This window comes from Corvus moneduloides, chromosome 14, assembly GCF_009650955.1.
Source record: "Corvus moneduloides isolate bCorMon1 chromosome 14, bCorMon1.pri, whole genome shotgun sequence".
NCBI classification, from domain to species: Eukaryota; Metazoa; Chordata; class Aves; order Passeriformes; family Corvidae; genus Corvus; species Corvus moneduloides.
The window spans coordinates 16,401,207-16,417,120 of NC_045489.1; the positions used below are offsets into that span (position 1 = coordinate 16,401,207).

Here is a 15,914-nt window from a genome sequence, read left to right on the forward strand (position 1 = left end):
ATGACAGACTGCTTATCCTGGCCCCCAGGTACCAGCAGCACTGGCTGGAGCTGGTTTGAAGCACTGTGTCAGCTCCTGGCTCACAGGCTCACTGTCCCAGGGGACACATGAGGACTGGTGGCTCCATCTGGCACGTTTTGGGCAGGGATGTCACCCAGCACAGCTGGCTGGGACCAAGCAGTTCGGCACTGGCACCAGCCTGGCACCCAGCCCAGTGGCCTGTAGGGCCCTGCCCTGGGGCCCAGGACCACAGGGCATTAACACAAGATGCAGCAAGACCAATAGAAAAAAGCACTTAAAAAACCCTTTAATTTAATAGATTTAAAAACTGGCTTTAAAATTATAGAAAGGCAGATGAGGTTGGACACAAGTATAGCAACACTGAGGACATCTCAGAGACACTTGAGCAAGATGTTTACACCAAACAGCATGGTCAGGGCAGCACCAGTCTGCTGGCAGGGCCACGAATACCAGAACAAGTCATACTGAGCCCTCCTGCAGAGCTCCAGCCATGGCTGCCATGTACCTGTCTGACACCTGGAAAGCAGGGAGGAGGTGGTGAACACAGCCACATGACAGATGGAAGGAGTACAGCTGCACCATCACTTGGGGCCTCCTGTGCACAGGAAAAGCAACTTTCATGGTGGGAGGGCTGTGCTGGTGTCACTGCACCTCTGCAGGACTGGAGGAGGGCAGAGATCAACCCTGGGCCACCAGTGCTCCCATTCAGCCAGGGGACTTCCGTGTGAGGGGAAGGGAAGCCAGCTCTGTAGACCTGTTTTGCCAGTGGGTAGGGTCAGAGACACAGACACCAACTTAAGGAACAGTGTCATACATACCCTATAATTTCCATACTGTTATAACTCCTCGGTTTCCTCTAACTGTACCCCCCAGTTCCCTGTCCACAGAGTTCCCAGTCATTTTCCCACATAGTCACTCAAGCTTCACAATATCCGAACAGAGCTTGAGAATATTTCATGCTTTGGCACCACATGGATTGTCTACTATCAGTGGAGGTAGTTGGTAAGCTAATTGTTTCATAATCACCCACACCTTAACATACAATGCAATTATTAGAACAAAAATCAAAAGGATTAGCATCAATAAAATAACAACAGGGTGAAGCACTTGGTTGAGAATTCCAGTAGCTGTAGGCACCCATCCAGAGAGACTGTCCCACCTATCAGTGTCCTCTGCCTTTCTTCGCCTGCTCCATCACATGATGTATTTCTGCCATGCCATGATGGACAATCAAAGTCTTTTGTCCATTCTCTTGTGCTTGTTTCAGCAAGTGCCTCAGGTCCGTGTGCTGTAACAGCTCCTTTACCAGTTCATAGCAATGGGAGTAGGCTGCAAGTCTTGAATCAGGGTAGAGTTAGATTCCAAAAATTGACAGGATATAACAGGAGGTAAAAAACTAAAAAACTTCATTTAAAAAATATAAACTAAAAATAAATAACTAAAATCCTGTTATTGTAATAAAGTTACAGGCACAAGTATTGGAGTGACTACTTACATTTTCAGTAACGTTATCTACAAATAAAAAAATCCCAAGAGGTTCTCATGCACCTCATTGTACACAATATTGCAAAGTTTACCTCTGACTTTCAGATCCTGGCCAATCCTTTTCTGTAGGGTATTTACTCTCATGAATTTTATTCCGAAATGCATCCTGCACAAAAGAATCCAAGCTCAAAACTAAAAGCTGCTTAGAGCCCCCTGAGTCTAGGGTTATCCCTGATGCTCCCTGGTCATGCAAGCACACCATCCAAGAGGGGTTCCCCATATCTTTGCTTAAACTGTTCAAATATTTCATTTACTTCATGCTGAGTATAATCTTTTATGAGTATCCCTCCTGACCTGCTGACCATTAGCATCTAATCCCACCTTTCGTCTCCATGCTGGTCTCACATCTACAAATTCATCTGGGGAACCAATCTCATCAGAATCCACAGAATCCCAACTATCTCCATTCCATTTATTGGGATCCACCTGCCTCTGCAATCACTCCATGCATTTCCTTGTAATTTGCTTGCCCCCCTCCTTTCCTTACACTGAGCTACTCTAACTGCAGCCTTCAAGGCTACAGTCTGGTAACTGTCCAACTTGTCAGCAAGCGGCTTATTTTGGCACTTTAGCATTACAATTTGATTCTGCAACTCACACATCTGTCACCATGTTAGTGCATTTCAACAACTGCTCCTTTTGTTGGTGTTTTGTTTGAAATACTGTTAACAAAATCCATCCTGGCCTTTCCAAACCCACAAGTTCTTTTCCTTTCTCAGTATGTGATTTTTGGATGCATTTCAATACATCCAGCAGTTCAGCTTCTTTTAATTGACTTCCCCATTGCTCACATGGTCCTCCAACCCTAGCCCACTTGAGGGCCAGTGAACTATAAGGAAGGTCTTCCCATCTGGGAATTTTGGACAGGACTGATTTCTTACATTTAGATTTAAAAAGCAACAGTTTGTTCTGACCCAGCTGATAATGCCAATTTTGTTTTGCTGGTGGCTAGGGTCAGAGACACAGACACCAACTTACGGAACAGTGGCATTTACTATGATGTAAAACTGCAAAGAATCACGGAAGGATAAGCTAAGCAATGCACCTAACCATTAGCAAAGAGTTACAAAGGGATAAGCTGAGCAGTGCTAATCATTACTAGGAGAGAATGCCCACAGTGATTAAGAAAGATACATCACCACTTACCCCAATAAAATAAATCATCCAAGTGCGAGAGGCATCAGCTGTGGGGGGAAGCTGTCCCAGCCAAGGACTGGAGAACCATGCCCGGAACTGGGAACTCCTGCAGTGCCTCCCCCTTTGCAGCCACGAGGCTCCCCCACTTTGCTCTGACAGGGGCCCAGTTTTTACACTGCTCAACAAACAAGCTGACATAATTTCTAATTTCATTTTCCTGCTAGACTTTTCCCAAAGCCTGGCCAGGGCTCAAGGAAGATCCAAGGGAGTTGTCCTTGATCCTACACCCCCCTAATTAGGCCAGATGTGGCCTTATCCTGTTTCTAGATATGGAAAGGTGAACACATTTTGCCAATAAATAGACATATATAACAATACCTCGTTAATGAGTAGAAACATACATTTGGTCGCAATGTTCATCCTAGGTCAGCTTTGGCTCAGGGCCTGTTGTTCAGGCCTTAGTACTTCACTGTGGGACTCAGTCTCTACAGGAGAGGGGATGCATGTACTCTGTGGATCATGATCTTGAACAGAAGTGGCAAAGAGGTCCATGGAGTGCTGGTGCTCAGCCCCTCACACTGCAGCAGCCCCAGGGCTGAGGTCCAGTCCAGGCTGCTGCAGAGGCTTTTCTACTGCGGCACAGGCTCCTTCTGCGTTTTTCCCTTCCACACTGTTCCAAATCCCGTAGGTGAAGTAAATAACAAAACCTGCAGGACAGTTTCCATAATGAAATGTGCAATGGTGGGCTGTCAGCACTAACAGACCCCCAGGAGAGACCTGTGGGCACTGCACTCCCCACTGCAGGACACCTACCCCCAACCGTACAGACGGCAAACCGCGCCCAGGTGCCGGAACTCAGCTGTACCATCAGCAGGATGTTAATAAAGATGCTGAAGATTGGCAGGAGTGGTAGGAAAGGTACCTGCAAAGGACAAGAAGTGCTGTGTCAGCTGTGCCTTGAGGGACTAGGCTGGGCTCGAGGATGCTACCAGCCAGCGGAGGGACCACCTCCCTGCCACAGCCCAGAGCACCCAGGCACTTCCACACTGGGGATTGCACCTCAGAGAGACAGGTTGCAGGGCCCTGGGCTTTCCTGGTGACTGCCTGGCAGCAAGCCCTGGCACACCCTGCAATGCCCAGGTCCTGACGGAGTCCATGGGGGTGCAGACACCAAGATGCAGGGGGCTGCACTCACTTTGAAGTTTAACCGGGCGTTGCTCTGCGGCTGCCTCCAAATGATGATGGTGAGAATGAGCAGAGCCACAAGGAGCAGCACCAGAGCCACAACACAGCCCACGTTGGCATCCTTCAGCGCGGCCGTACTGAGGGTCAGGACCAAGCAGATGACTGTGATCAGTGCAGCTGCAAGAGAGGGGGTAGTCAGGGGGCTGCACAGCACATGGCCTCCCTGGGGTCCTGAGCCTCACCAACAGCTGGGATGAGGCACCCACTCCTCTTGGTCAGGTCCAGCACCCACTGTCTCTAACAGCCATCCCAAAGCCTCCACAAAGTGCTTTGCTGGAGGCACTTCCCAGACCAGCAAGCTACAGGGAGCCTGCACGTGGCTGGGTTTGGACCCAGCTCTGACACTTACCCAGACACCTGGCTGAGCCACCCCATTCTGGCTGTACAACAGAGACACTGATAGATCAAACCTCGCTGGCCGAGCCCAAGCACTCTCAAGGGGCTGGGGACTGCCCTTGCTGGTGGCCAGCATGTGTCAGGCTTATCACAGGGATCTCCCATGGCCACCTGCACATCCCTGGCTTAGCACCCATGTCCTCCAACAACACCTATGCACCCCAAACCACAGCTGTACCCCACACCTGGCACCCTGTTCAGGATTCAGAGCCTGCTGGCACTGCCAACAGCGGCTGGCAACCTGTGCTGCCTGGCTCCTCTCCTCTGCCTGGCATTCTCTCCATCCCTTCCCAACTCTGCAGAGATGTGCCAAAACACTCCAGCCCCTGGCAGGAGTGGACCTCAGCCACCAGTTCCCTCTCACTCACCAATGACTGCCACACAGAAATAAACAATGCGCCCTGAGAGCACAGTGGGGGTGTCCCCAGGTGGGTTGAACAGCATCGCCAGGGAAAACGTCTCTTTGTGATGGGCACTGGCAGCAGTGATGGTCGGGTTCATGATCACTCTCTCCTCCTCGTTCCCATTCAGCTCCAGCATTTCCATGGCCTGCGGGGAGTTCGGCTGTCTGGGCTGGTACCTGAGCAGGTAAGACAAGCTTGCAGCAGAGCCCAAGGAACTTCCTAGCCCAAGGGAACAGTGGGCAGCACCCTCATATCTCTGCTGCTCCAGCAGCAACCCCACGACAGCCACTCCAAAGATATGCCCAGAGACACACACAGGCTCTGGTCAGCAGCCTCTATCTTGAGGGCTTGACACTTCCCCAGGCTGCATGCCCCTGGAAAAAAGCTGTGGCTACAAGCCCCCAGGACGACATAAGGAACATCCACCCTGGTCACCACCAAACACGAGGAGTCACCTACCGGAGGATGAGCACGCACACCGCCACCAGGGAGTAGGCCAGCAGCGTGCCGATTGACATGAGGTCCACCAGGTCCTTCAGGTCAAGCAGGAAGGCCAACACCGCTGCAATGAGGACACACAGCATGAGCACAGCTCCACACCACCATAGGGCTGGGTGTGAGGAAGTGGCCAGGAACTTTACCTGCAAAGAACCCTGAGATGATGGTGGCTATCAGAGGGGTCTTTGTGCGACCGTGGATCTGGGAGAGGAACCTGAAGAGCAGCCCGTCCTCTGCCATGGCATGGATCACTCGGGGCATGGGAAACATGGAGCCCAGCAAGCTGCCATGGAGAGAGATTAGGCAAGCTGTCCACATCTACCACCCAGAAGGGGAAGGGACCGGCTCTGTGCCAGGAGCAGGATAGCAGCTGGACAGAGCAAATCCCCAGCCCAGCCGGGATGAATGCTGCTGGTCCCTGTGCTGTGCCAAGCAGTGCCAGCAATAGAGCCAGTCCTACCTGGTGGAGAGGGCACAGAGTGACCCAACAGCAACAGCGTAGCGGGCAGGCTCCCAGCCTACCGCCTTGAAGGCCTCAGGCAGAGGGCTGTTCTTGTCCAGGAGGAAGTAGGGCACCATGAGAGTCAGGGATGCAGAGACCCCGCAATAAAACACAAAGCAGATGAAGAGGGACGCAATGATGCCAATGGGGATCGAGCGCTGTGGGTTCCTGGCTTCCTCCCCTGTGCAGACACAAGAAGCCACATGTGCCCCACTCCACCACACAGCATAGGGCAAGTACCCCCAGGGGATGAGCCAGAGTAGGGACTTTCCATGGCAGCACAGGACTGGGGAGCAGCAAACAGGGGCTGTTGGGAGTGGAGGGGTTCCTGGCCATGCTGCTGCACTGGCAGAAGGGATGAAGCTGCCTGGGCTTACAGCCCCTCTTGCCATGCCAGACCTTCCCCCCCGACTGGCAGCTCCCTCTCCCTACAGAGCTTGTTGAATGGAGGTCCCCAGTGCACCTCAGCTTTGCAAAGGTGTGCTGCACCACGCTCCCAGCAAGGGGCTTGGCAGCAGAAAAGGAGGAAGCTGCTGGGCAGCCCCTGGGGGCAGGGTGGCCAAAGCAGGGAGGTCAGGCAGAACAGCCTGTACCAGCCACCCACTAAGTAGATTTCTAGGGTAATGAGAGGAAATTAAGAGAACTGCCTGTGCTCCAGGAAGCAGCAGTTTTGCATGAACTCAGTCATTTAGAAAAAGACTGCTTGAGGCTGGGAAATAACTAGGAGGCACCAGCAATTCCCACTGTCACAGCCTCGACTCAGCAGCCAAAAGGCTCCCTGCTGCTCTGGGAGCTGCCTGCGCAGACAGGGTGCAGCCCTACTCCCACCATGTAGTATAATGAGCCACTTTTCCTGCAGCAGGGCAGGCTCTGAGCCCTTTTGTCTGGCCCAGCTGAAGACACAGACTCCACAGGGAAACCTCCCGGGAGAGGTGAGAACAGCTGTTTTCCCACACCACGGAGCATCCTCCCCATAAGCTCCCAGCCAGCTGCTGGCTGTGCAGGGGAAATGCCCACACCACCCTCATCCAAGGCAGTACCTGTGGTGGCAATGCAGTCAAAGCCCACGAAGGCATAGAAACAGGTGGCAGCACCAGTCAGGGTCCCTTCCAGTCCAAAGGGGAAAAACCCACCAGAGCCAAAAGCTTTTTTCCTGGAAAAAAGGGAGGAGAGCAGTTGCCATGGGGTGCAGGGACAGCAGGGCCTATGCCTGCCCTCTGCCAGACCCTGGCCTGGCACAGTTGCTCTACTTACATGTCATCTGGTGAGTCTGACTGTGAGCAGTTGACACAGTTCTCTGAAAGCTGCCAGTTCTTGATGTCTCCCTTGATGAAGCCAGCAATGATGACAAAGCTCAGCACCAACAGGTTCACCGCCGTGAAGATTTTGTTCACGAGGGCAGATTCGCTGACACCAAAGGCCAGCAGTACTGTGGGGACAACACAGGTGAGTGGGGACCCATCAGGTTCCCATGGCATCACCCATGGTACCATAGAGCCCCTCCTGCACACTCACAAGTAAGCAGCAAAATCAGGATTACAGCAAAGAAGTCTGGACGCTCAGCCAGCACTCCTGGCAGGTGCATTGTGGTCTTGTTGGCGAAGAAGGTGGAGATGTGGTTGCCGATGATGTTGTCAAATGCTGCACTCCAGGCTCGAGCCACACTGGCCGTACCTGGTCGATGGCAGATCTGTGCATTAGTCCAAGCCCAGGGCAGACTGGCACCAGCCACCCGCACCTGAGCACCCACCTCCCTGCTGATCCCATGCCACACCCTGCCCCCACAGCACTGCACGCTGCCCCCAGAAACCCCCCATGCTGCCTGGCCTCATACCTATGACATAGGAGAGAATGAGGTTCCAGCCGGCTATAAAAGCCCAGATCTCACCAACAGTAACGTAGCTGTAGAGGTAAGCAGAGCCGGCCTTGGGGACACGGGCCCCAAACTCTGCATAGCAGAGTCCAGCCAGTACCGATGAGAAAGCAGCCACCAGGAAGCAGAGGATGATTGAGGGACCAGCCATCTCCTTGGCTACCTCCCCAGCCAGCACATACACACCAGCCCCTAGCGTGCTGCCCACACCAAGGGATACAAGGTCTAATGTGGTGAGGCAGCGAGCAAAATGTGTGTCATTGGAGCTCAGGTCCACCATGCGCCGGCGGATCAGCTTCTTCCCAAAACTGCTCATTTTTTCCCCCAACATCTTGCCCTCTCCTTGGTGAAGCTCAGATGGCCAAAAGTCCTGCAAGAGAAGAGAAATGTGAAGCTCAGTGTCCTTCAGGCAGCAGGACTGACACTGCAAGGGGAAGTGCAGGCAATGACGCCCACCCGAGGCTGCTCCCAGCTCACCCATCAGCACCACACCCCTGCCACACCGGTTGGCCAGAGACCGTGGTTGTGGCATCCTCCAAGGCACTGTGGGGCTGCACATACCCTGCCTGCACAGCCTCTGCACCAGGACAGTGAGCCAGGGATGAACCCAGTTGGTCCATGGTGGGAAACGGTCATTGCTCAAGCCCTTCGTGGTCTCAACCATGGAGCCCAGAGCTTGCCCCACTGTTTCCCAGGCTTGGCAATTTGGAACCCCTTCAGCCCAAACTTGACTGCTATGCACATCCCTCCAGCCCGACACGTGGATATGCACAGCAGCACTGGGGCACAGGATTGCAGCAGGCTGACTCACTGGATGCAGAGTCCTATTTTGCTTTCAGTATCTGCACCACCTTCTCTATAGGGATGCATAACCAGACAAACACCACGGCACGGACCCCTGGTGCAAACCCTTTGCCTGCTAACAGTGCTTGCTGAGCAATCTGCAAGCTCTGCAGACTGTAATCACCCTGAACGTGTGACATCCCTAATCCTCTTGCTCACAGCAGCCACCCATCCCCAAAAAGCTCTGAAGATGAGGAACCTGTGAAGCAGGCATCTAGCACAGAGGAGCTCCAAGGAAAGGGGCTCCCAATGCCCATGGCGGTGGCTGGCACCTCTGCCCTGAAGCACCCACCCACCAGTGTCCTCTCCCTGCTGGCTTCTCCCTTCATTGGGAAAGGCAGCACACTCCATCCAGGTGCCCAGGACAGCACACCACACTACACGGATCAGCATAAATACACAAGGATAACTTTGTGACTCTTTTCCATAAAGCAGGATTATCAGGATCACAGTGGCAGCCACGAACCCGGCTGCTTTCCCATAACCAACAAACCATCCTGCTTCTTGATAAACCTCCTCCCGAGCTAGCACGTGTCACATTCGGCCTTGGCCCCAAGGAGTGGCCCCAGCCCAGGCAGCCTCTGGGCCAGGTTTCAAGGGAACAAGTCCCCAGCACTTGCACCCCCCTCAACGACTACCTGGACGAGCCTAGCTGCGCTACCAGACTCCGGCTCCCCAGCGGAATACCAGAAGCAGCGTGCCTGGCGGCAGCTGGACTCTCCCGCTCCACGCCAGTGCCCACGGCAACCCGGCAGCCATCGGATCCCGCCGTGACCCGGGGTAGGCGCCGGACGCCGTTAGCTCGGGACCACCACCCCAGCCCCCGCGGGGGCATCTCCGGTCCCGAGGAGCGCCAGCCAGGCGCCGTCCCGCCGGGGAGTGCGGTGATGCCCTGGGTTATGGCACAAGCCGAGCGGGGAGTCGCGGCCACGTGTTGGCGAGAGGCAGCTGATGCAACCGCGCCACCGGTTGCGCCAAACCCTGCCGGTCCGGCGGCAGCGCCCACCACCACTCACCAGCAGTCTCGGTAGGGCTCGGCTGGCTCCGGTGATACCCCCTTCAGGTGAACTCAGTTCTGTTCGCCGCCGCCGCCGAGAGCGTGGAGAGGGACTCGCGTGGTGATGGAGTAGTGCTTATAGGATCCGGAAATATACGTTCTCTCCATCCAGAACCGCCCCCGGCCAGGGGGCGGGAGAGCGGGAACAGACGAGCGCGAAATGACGAGTAGGGAGCCCGCCCTCTCCCAGCCGCACCCATGCCGGGTTCCGCCGCTGTTTTTAGAAAACGTAAATTCGAGTAACCACTAGCACCGGGGCCAGCCGGCATTGCGGCTGCTGCGAGTGGCAGCTCCGAGACACGGCAAACACCTTGCTCCCTCCGGAAAGGCCACGGAGGGGGCGGCTGAGGGTCCCCCGAGTCCAGATGCGCCATGGGGACAGAGCCTGTCCCGGCCTTGCCCCGCCCCGGCTGCGAGCGAGGCGAGGAGGTGAGGCCAGCCCTGCTGCGGGCGCTGCGAGCAGAGCTCAGACCGGGGCGTGTAGGGCGAGTCTGTCCTCACCTGCGTGTGCTCCGCTACAGCCTCCTCAGGTCTGGGAGCAACAGGCAGCCCTAAGTCATGGGAAACGCCGGTCTTGAGAGAGCCGTTCGGCAGCCAGGAGAGAGGCGGGGGCCAGCACCCTCGTCTCCAGCACGCAGGCTGGCACCCGTGTCTGAGCAGGCCGAGCCTGATGCAATCCAGTGCTCGCGTGTCGTGAGGGCCCATTCAAAGTGGCAGCTCGCAGCGAGGTGAGCCAGCCCCTCGCCGGCATCACTGGCAACACCCTGCTCTGGCGCCACCATCTTCGGGTTTCGGGTTGCCTGCGGAGCGGAGGGGAAGCACAGCAGGCAGGAGCGCTAGGCAGCTACCCCCCCCCCCCCGCCCCAGAGGGGGGCACACGCTGGGGAGATGCGGTGATGGAAACACCAACTCATGCTTCTAACAGGCAGTGACGAAGGCTCTGCCCCCGCTTCCCAGAATCGGTGAACTGCAGTTACGCAACGCCCCTTCTCTCCCTGACCCCACGAAGAAGTAAGGTCAGGATGCAAGCGGCAGGCAGCATGGCTGTTACTACTCAACTTCCTATTCCTTCCAGGGCTGTCAGCTGTAAGTAAGGCAAGGAGCCAGCTGGGCAGCACCATTGCCAAGGGTGTTCTCGGACAGGGTAGGCAACACCACAGGCACAGCAGGGTCACCTGTCCCAGACAAGCAGATACAGGGTACCCAAAACAGTGAGGGGGCAGATGACATGATTTGCCTATTACCAGAAACCTCCTTGCAACATCAGGCGTTGGGAAGCAGTGTCCCAAAGAGAGCAGCACCAGGACACCAGAACATGTCTCCAGCTCCCAGACCATATGTGTCTTCCCAGTGTCCCATCCTCACCTCCCAGTCTTAGTGCTCTCCACTCCCATCATTCAGGGCCCTGATCCAGCAGCACAGGCCAAGGGCTGGGAGCAGGCTGAGGCACGGAACAAGCCAAGTGCACGTCCCAACAAGAGCAGCAGGAAGGCAAACAGTGGCAAGGCACATGTAGCCAGCATCAAAGGAGGGTAGGAGATGGCTCCTGCCCATAAAGGGGGCCAGAAGCCCTGAAGAAACAGATCCACATCAGTCCTTGGATGCCCCCACCACCTTCCACAACTGAAGCACTACTTCACATTAGAAGGGACCCATAAAGACCATCGAGTCCAGCTTCACCCACAAGTGCCTCTCTGTTTACAAATAATAAATCTAGCAGGGCACCTTTTCTAGCCAGCTCCCTTAGTACCTGCACCAAGTAGTTACCTTCACCATGCATGTACAGGGAAGCCCTCACAGACCATGTTAGGGCTCTCTGCTGTGGATTGTGCTAGCACTGGAGCTGCCCCAGCAATCAAGTGCAAAGCAGGGCACAGAGCTTCCCTGTGCAGCCACCCCAGCACATAGTCTAGGGCAGCTGCCCCAGGAACGGGTGTGGGCTGTCTGTGAATGTGCATTCCAAGGCAGTCAGGAACACCAACCAGAAATAACAGCGGAGCAAAAACAGGCCAGCCTTCCCAGCCCAACCTCAGGGCACTGCCAGCACCAAACAGCAGGACTCTCCAGTGCCTCACCCAGACACAAGGCCGTGGAAGAAGGTGCCTGCATCAACCTACTACAGAGAGAAGGCAGTGCAGCAGGGCTCCCAGCACCAGCATGCAGGAACAGTGAGGGACTGAGTCCCAAGTGCTGCTTCCGCACCACCTGCCCCCAGTCACCGATAATAAAACAGTCATTAATAGCCAAAGATACAGAAGCCTGATGTGCCATCAGCCAGCATTGGCTTTTCCCGCATCCAGTGTGAAGGTGGTCTAAGGAAGAAACCTGTCTCTACAGCTGCCCACCACCACCACCTCACAGCCAAGCATCCCACTTGGAAGCACCAGAAATGCTTCCTCAGAGCCACACTGTTCTTCCATCCACCAGCATCCAGCTCCTCCTTGTAAGAGACCTCAAGTCTCTGGCTGAGCAAAACCAGCCACAGCCAAGAACAGACCTGCCCTGATTGCCCAGTACTTTGGGGATCAGTGGGCAGCACTGGGCACTGCCTCGACCCAAGCAGACAGCAAGCACCACTGCAAAAGACACTTTTATTTTAAATACAAGGAGTTAGAAAATTAATTCATTCAAGAGCTCCACATATATCACTGGCAGCTGGACAGTGGCTGTTGTCTGTCCCCATGTCAGCTGTCAGTCTCTCCCCAGGTCACCACTATTGAACACTGCTCCATCTTTCAGACAGATTCCTGGGAAGCAACAGCAACATCAAAGCAGTAGTGCTTCTGGCACTCAGCACCTGACCCCTGGGAAAGGCCATGAGCTGTATCCCTTCCACCTGGCAGCCCTCAGTTATAGCAGCAAGGGATCACTGGAGCCTCGCTGCAGCCTGCTCAGAGGTGAGGGCTCACCACAGTGAGGGAACATACCTGCTGCTCTGAGCTGAGCCTGCAAGGAGGAGATTGTCTGCTGATAGGCTTCACACTGGGCAGTCTTGTCAGCTGCAGATAGGAGGCAAGAAGGTGTGTGCTCAGCCCATCCTAAATACCTCACCCCCAGACTCTCCAGGGCAGCAGCTGAGATCCTGCTCTACCCCCTGAACAAGAAGCCAGCCCCATTCCCATGGAGCTGCAGGCCCTGGGCTCCAGGTACAAGCACAGGGAATGTCACCTGGATTGCAGGTGTCCTGCAGTCCTCAGAACAGCCAGCTCCACGTACCAAGCTCACCCTTCACTCGCTCCAGCTCTTTCTTCACATGCTCCAGTTCCCGGGACAGCTGATCACCTGCAGACTGGAAAGAGCAGGGTGTAAGTGTGATGCAGGGATTGGTCACCCCCACTGCAGCACAACCCATCCTCTGGAGGAGCACTGCAGCCCATCCAACACTCCAAGCCCAGCACCCTGGGGGCCACTGCCAGGGCACATCCATCACAGCAGCAGTGCTTGGTGAAGGAGCCACTGTAGCAAGCATCTGCCAGCACCCATGGGAAACAAGAATGCCTTTGGCTGGCTGCAGCCACAGAGTGAAGAGCCCGAAAACTGCACAAGTTTATTTTTCAGGTAGAAGATTTCCTAACTTGGAGCTTCATCTTGCTGCAGGCTCTGCTCACCCCATCCTGGGGCTATGTCCTACATGTCAGGACATATAAAAGTGATGACGCAAGCCACAGAAGGTTCGCATGTTTCAAAAGGCCCTTAGAAAATCTAACTGGACAGAAGCCTGCAGTCCCCTGAGCACGGAGAGGTGGTAAAGCCATGAAAAAAATGCACATGGTCTTGTGTAAACCCCAGGGAAAAGCTAAAACAGCTCAGGTGCCAGCCAGGAAACTGGCAGCTCCAGGTCTGATCATCTCCCACCTCTGGCATAGCTGGCCCAAGCCAGAGGCTGAACAGTGCTCTATGGTGGCAGAAAACAGCTGGCTCTTACCTGCTCAGCAGGAACTGCATCTTCACACCCTGAAGTCAGGCCAGGGGCCAACTCACGGGACAAAGAGGACTCCGCACACACCCACGTCTGGTCAGTCTTACCTGTGAAGAGAGGTGTCAGCACTAGAAACCTGCCATCCTCGGCTGCTTTTCAACCTGGCCTCAGAGCTGCTCCAGACCAGGGAAGGGCAGAACCTGTCCAAGAGAGTCAGAAAGTCTCCCAGCACTTGCAGCCCAACAGCTGGTGCTGGCTTGGCCTGTATGGGTGCTTCGTGAAAGTGTTCCTGCGTGGCCTCACTCCCAGCAGCTCTGGCCTCCTGCTAGGAGTCTGCTCTCACAGGGAGGGCAGGCAGCTGCCCCGGGCAGGATAGGACAGGGCTGTCCCAGCAGAGTGGAGACAGCCTCTTCACTTCCCCTCCTTCTGTAGAGCTCAGGAGCGCAGGCTGCCCAGCTGCAGTTTCTGGGAAGGCAGCACCCCCTGCCTGCAGCACCAGCTGGAGCACCCTCAGCACTCCTGGTCAACCAGGGCTCAGCTGGGGAGTAGCGCTGCCCAAGAAGCAGCTGCCCATGTTTCTCCACACTCCTCCCAACACAAGGCAAGAATCTACACCTCCATACTGCTCACCTGTTCCCAAGACAGTCCCTGCTGCAACCAACCCTTCTTTGCTCTCACCATTTTCCTTCAGCTCTTGGGTCCTATTGCACACCAGCTCCTGCATAGTTGATCCTAAGTGAGACCCAGGAAAGGAAAATAAAGAGCATCAACTCCTGCTAAGAGAGCTCCCTAACTGACCACGGCCACTCCCTCTCCTATGAATGAACTTGAGAACCAGATTTGTTCAGGCTCTTTGCTGGATGCCTCTCCAGCAAAAGAGGGAAGGCCTTCACCTCCCCTCCTCTGAACCCAAGCACATGCAGTCCCCTCTCAGTCCTTTTGTCAGGATCAGTTTTTACCCTGCAGCCAAGACCTGAACGTTCTTCTCATGGCAGCAGCTCCCCTCTCCCATGACTCTGCAGCCTCTGAGGCTTCTGCTAAGGCTCACCTTTACTGAGGCAAAAACGCTTGGACGAAACCACTTTTCCCGGAGGCCGCGGCAAGGAGCGGGAAGCCACGGTAGCAATTGCTGTAGAGAGCCTTGAAGACGGCTGTTTACGACTCCCAGCCTTGACAGCAGCTGTAGTGGACAGTGAGCACAGAGGCTGCTATTCCCAAGCAGTTCCATCGTACCCTCTTTAGGCAGCCCGGGGCTCAGCCAGACTGCCTGCCCCAGGGCTACAGGCACCAGTACCCCGTGACCCCACAATGCCATGAAGTGAAGGCTCCAAAGCCAACAGGCTGCCAGCCTACACTGGGGGGAGGTCAGACAGTGTTAACACATCCCTTGGGGTATAAGAATACTTCCTAGGCTCCTACCTGTGCCGCTGCCATGGACTCCCCACTCCCCGTGTTCTCTCCCCAGCCAGGCTGCAGCTCAAGCCCTTCCCCTTCTCCCTTCTAGATGCAGCACCCTAACCCACGCGCTTCCCTGCTTCGCCTGAGGCAACTGGCAGGTGCAGAATTACTTTTCATCTCTCTGTCCCGGGGGGCGGGTGTGGGAAGCTTGGAAGGCTGTGCCTGCTGCGAAGCCCCGCTGGCATGCTGAAGCCTGGTCCTGGCAGGAGACGTCAGCTTCGGCCTGGTCCCTGGGGGAAGAGAGAGGGTTCTGCAGCGCCGGGCGGGCGGTGGCCGCGCCGGGCTCCCCGCAGTGGCCCCGCTTACCTGGGGGCTGGAGGAGCCGCGTTTCCCAGGCGCCGCGCCCCGTGCCGGCCGCGGGGAGCTGCAGCCCCAGCGAGGCCCGTGCGCGGGGGAGAGCGAGCCGGGAGCGGCCGCGGCCCGGGGTGCGGCCAGGGCTGCCGGGGCGGCCGCCGAAGGCCTGTCCGGCACCGCGCCGCGCCCGCCGGGACTGGACGGGAGGGCGAGCGGGGCAGCCGCCGGGGCCACCAGTGGCCGTGGGCTGCGAGAGGCACCCGGGCTGCTTTCGGGCCGGGCCCGGGCTAGGAGCAGCAGCGGCCTCGCAGTCGCCCGCGCTCAAGTCCAGAACCCGCCCGTGGCTCGGGACGGACAGCGGCGTGGAGGTGACGGGTCCGGCGGGCTCGGGCTGCAGCGCGCTGACCTCCCTCGGGCCCGGCGAGGGCTCCGCGGCCGACCCGAGGCGCAGGCGGGCGGCGATGGCGCGACACTCCTCCTCGAAGAAGCTGAGGTAAAGCGGGGAGGGCGGCGAGCGCAACGCCTGGACGTGCTGCAGCAAGTCAGGGCAGCCCGGCGAGCCGGAGCCGGCCTGCGGCTCCGGCCGCCACATCGCGCCTCGGCACCGCCGGGGAGAACCAGGGAAAACCAGGGAGCCCCGCCTGCCTCCGCCCCGCCGGTGCCCGCTCTGTTCCGGCCGTTCTCCCGCCCCGCCCGTGTCCGTCCTCTCCCGGCCCCCGCCC

At 56.5% G+C, this 15,914-nt stretch overlaps 2 protein-coding genes across 6 annotated transcripts; both read right to left on the reverse strand.

Moving 5' to 3' along the window:
* Positions 1 to 284: 284 nt before the first annotated feature.
* On the reverse strand, positions 285 to 9,568 carry SLC7A3 (solute carrier family 7 member 3). 2 transcript variants are annotated; one of them, XM_032123973.1, is made up of 12 exons: positions 9,481 to 9,568; positions 7,583 to 7,991; positions 7,264 to 7,422; positions 7,003 to 7,177; positions 6,789 to 6,901; positions 5,707 to 5,929; positions 5,390 to 5,529; positions 5,208 to 5,310; positions 4,713 to 4,924; positions 3,899 to 4,065; positions 3,517 to 3,625; positions 285 to 3,410 (listed from the first exon to the last, which is right to left on the reverse strand). In XM_032123973.1, the coding sequence occupies exons 2-12, from the start codon at positions 7,950 to 7,952 to the stop codon at positions 3,277 to 3,279; spliced, it is 1,905 nt and encodes a 634-aa protein (XP_031979864.1). In that variant the 5' UTR covers positions 7,953 to 7,991; positions 9,481 to 9,568; the 3' UTR covers positions 285 to 3,276. The 2 variants fall into 2 exon arrangements, with proteins under 2 accessions (XP_031979864.1, XP_031979865.1); XM_032123974.1 differs by lacking the exon at positions 9,481 to 9,568 and adding an exon at positions 9,103 to 9,439.
* Positions 9,569 to 12,095: 2,527 nt separating this feature from the next.
* LOC116450955 (translation initiation factor IF-2-like) lies at positions 12,096 to 15,881 on the reverse strand. 4 transcript variants are annotated; one of them, XM_032123976.1, is made up of 8 exons: positions 15,205 to 15,880; positions 15,009 to 15,128; positions 14,489 to 14,620; positions 14,071 to 14,172; positions 13,447 to 13,547; positions 12,738 to 12,810; positions 12,449 to 12,520; positions 12,096 to 12,324 (listed from the first exon to the last, which is right to left on the reverse strand). In XM_032123976.1, exons 1-8 carry the CDS (start codon positions 15,782 to 15,784, stop codon positions 12,257 to 12,259), a joined length of 1,248 nt encoding a protein of 415 aa, XP_031979867.1. In that variant the 5' UTR covers positions 15,785 to 15,880; the 3' UTR covers positions 12,096 to 12,256. The 4 variants fall into 4 exon arrangements, with proteins under 4 accessions (XP_031979867.1, XP_031979868.1, XP_031979869.1 ...); XM_032123977.1 differs by having other exon boundaries at positions 12,096 to 12,268; positions 15,205 to 15,879; XM_032123978.1 differs by having other exon boundaries at positions 12,225 to 12,520; positions 14,119 to 14,172; positions 15,205 to 15,881.
* Between the last annotated feature and the right edge of the window lie 33 nt (positions 15,882 to 15,914).

What these genes read in the sequence shown, in the direction of transcription:
- SLC7A3 (XM_032123973.1), bottom strand. Translation starts at nt 7,952, where the DNA reads ATGTTGGGGGAAAAAATGAGCAGTTTTGGGAAGAAGCTGATCCGCCGG. An exon ending in CTCTGTGCCCTCTCCACCAG is followed by an intron (nt 5,530 to 5,706) that starts GTAGGACTGGCT and finishes TCTCCATGGCAG; the next exon opens with CTTGCTGGGCTCCATGTTTC. An exon ending in TTTCTGTGTGGCAGTCATTG is followed by an intron (nt 4,066 to 4,712) that starts GTGAGTGAGAGG and finishes CCTCTCTTGCAG; the next exon opens with CTGCACTGATCACAGTCATC.
- LOC116450955 (XM_032123975.1), bottom strand. Translation starts at nt 15,784, where the DNA reads ATGTGGCGGCCGGAGCCGCAGGCCGGCTCCGGCTCGCCGGGCTGCCCT. An exon ending in GCGGCTCCTCCAGCCCCCAG is followed by an intron (nt 15,129 to 15,204) that starts GTAAGCGGGGCC and finishes CTCTTCCCCCAG; the next exon opens with GGACCAGGCCGAAGCTGACG. An exon ending in CCGGGACAGAGAGATGAAAA is followed by an intron (nt 14,621 to 15,008) that starts GTAATTCTGCAC and finishes TGTCCACTACAG; the next exon opens with CTGCTGTCAAGGCTGGGAGT.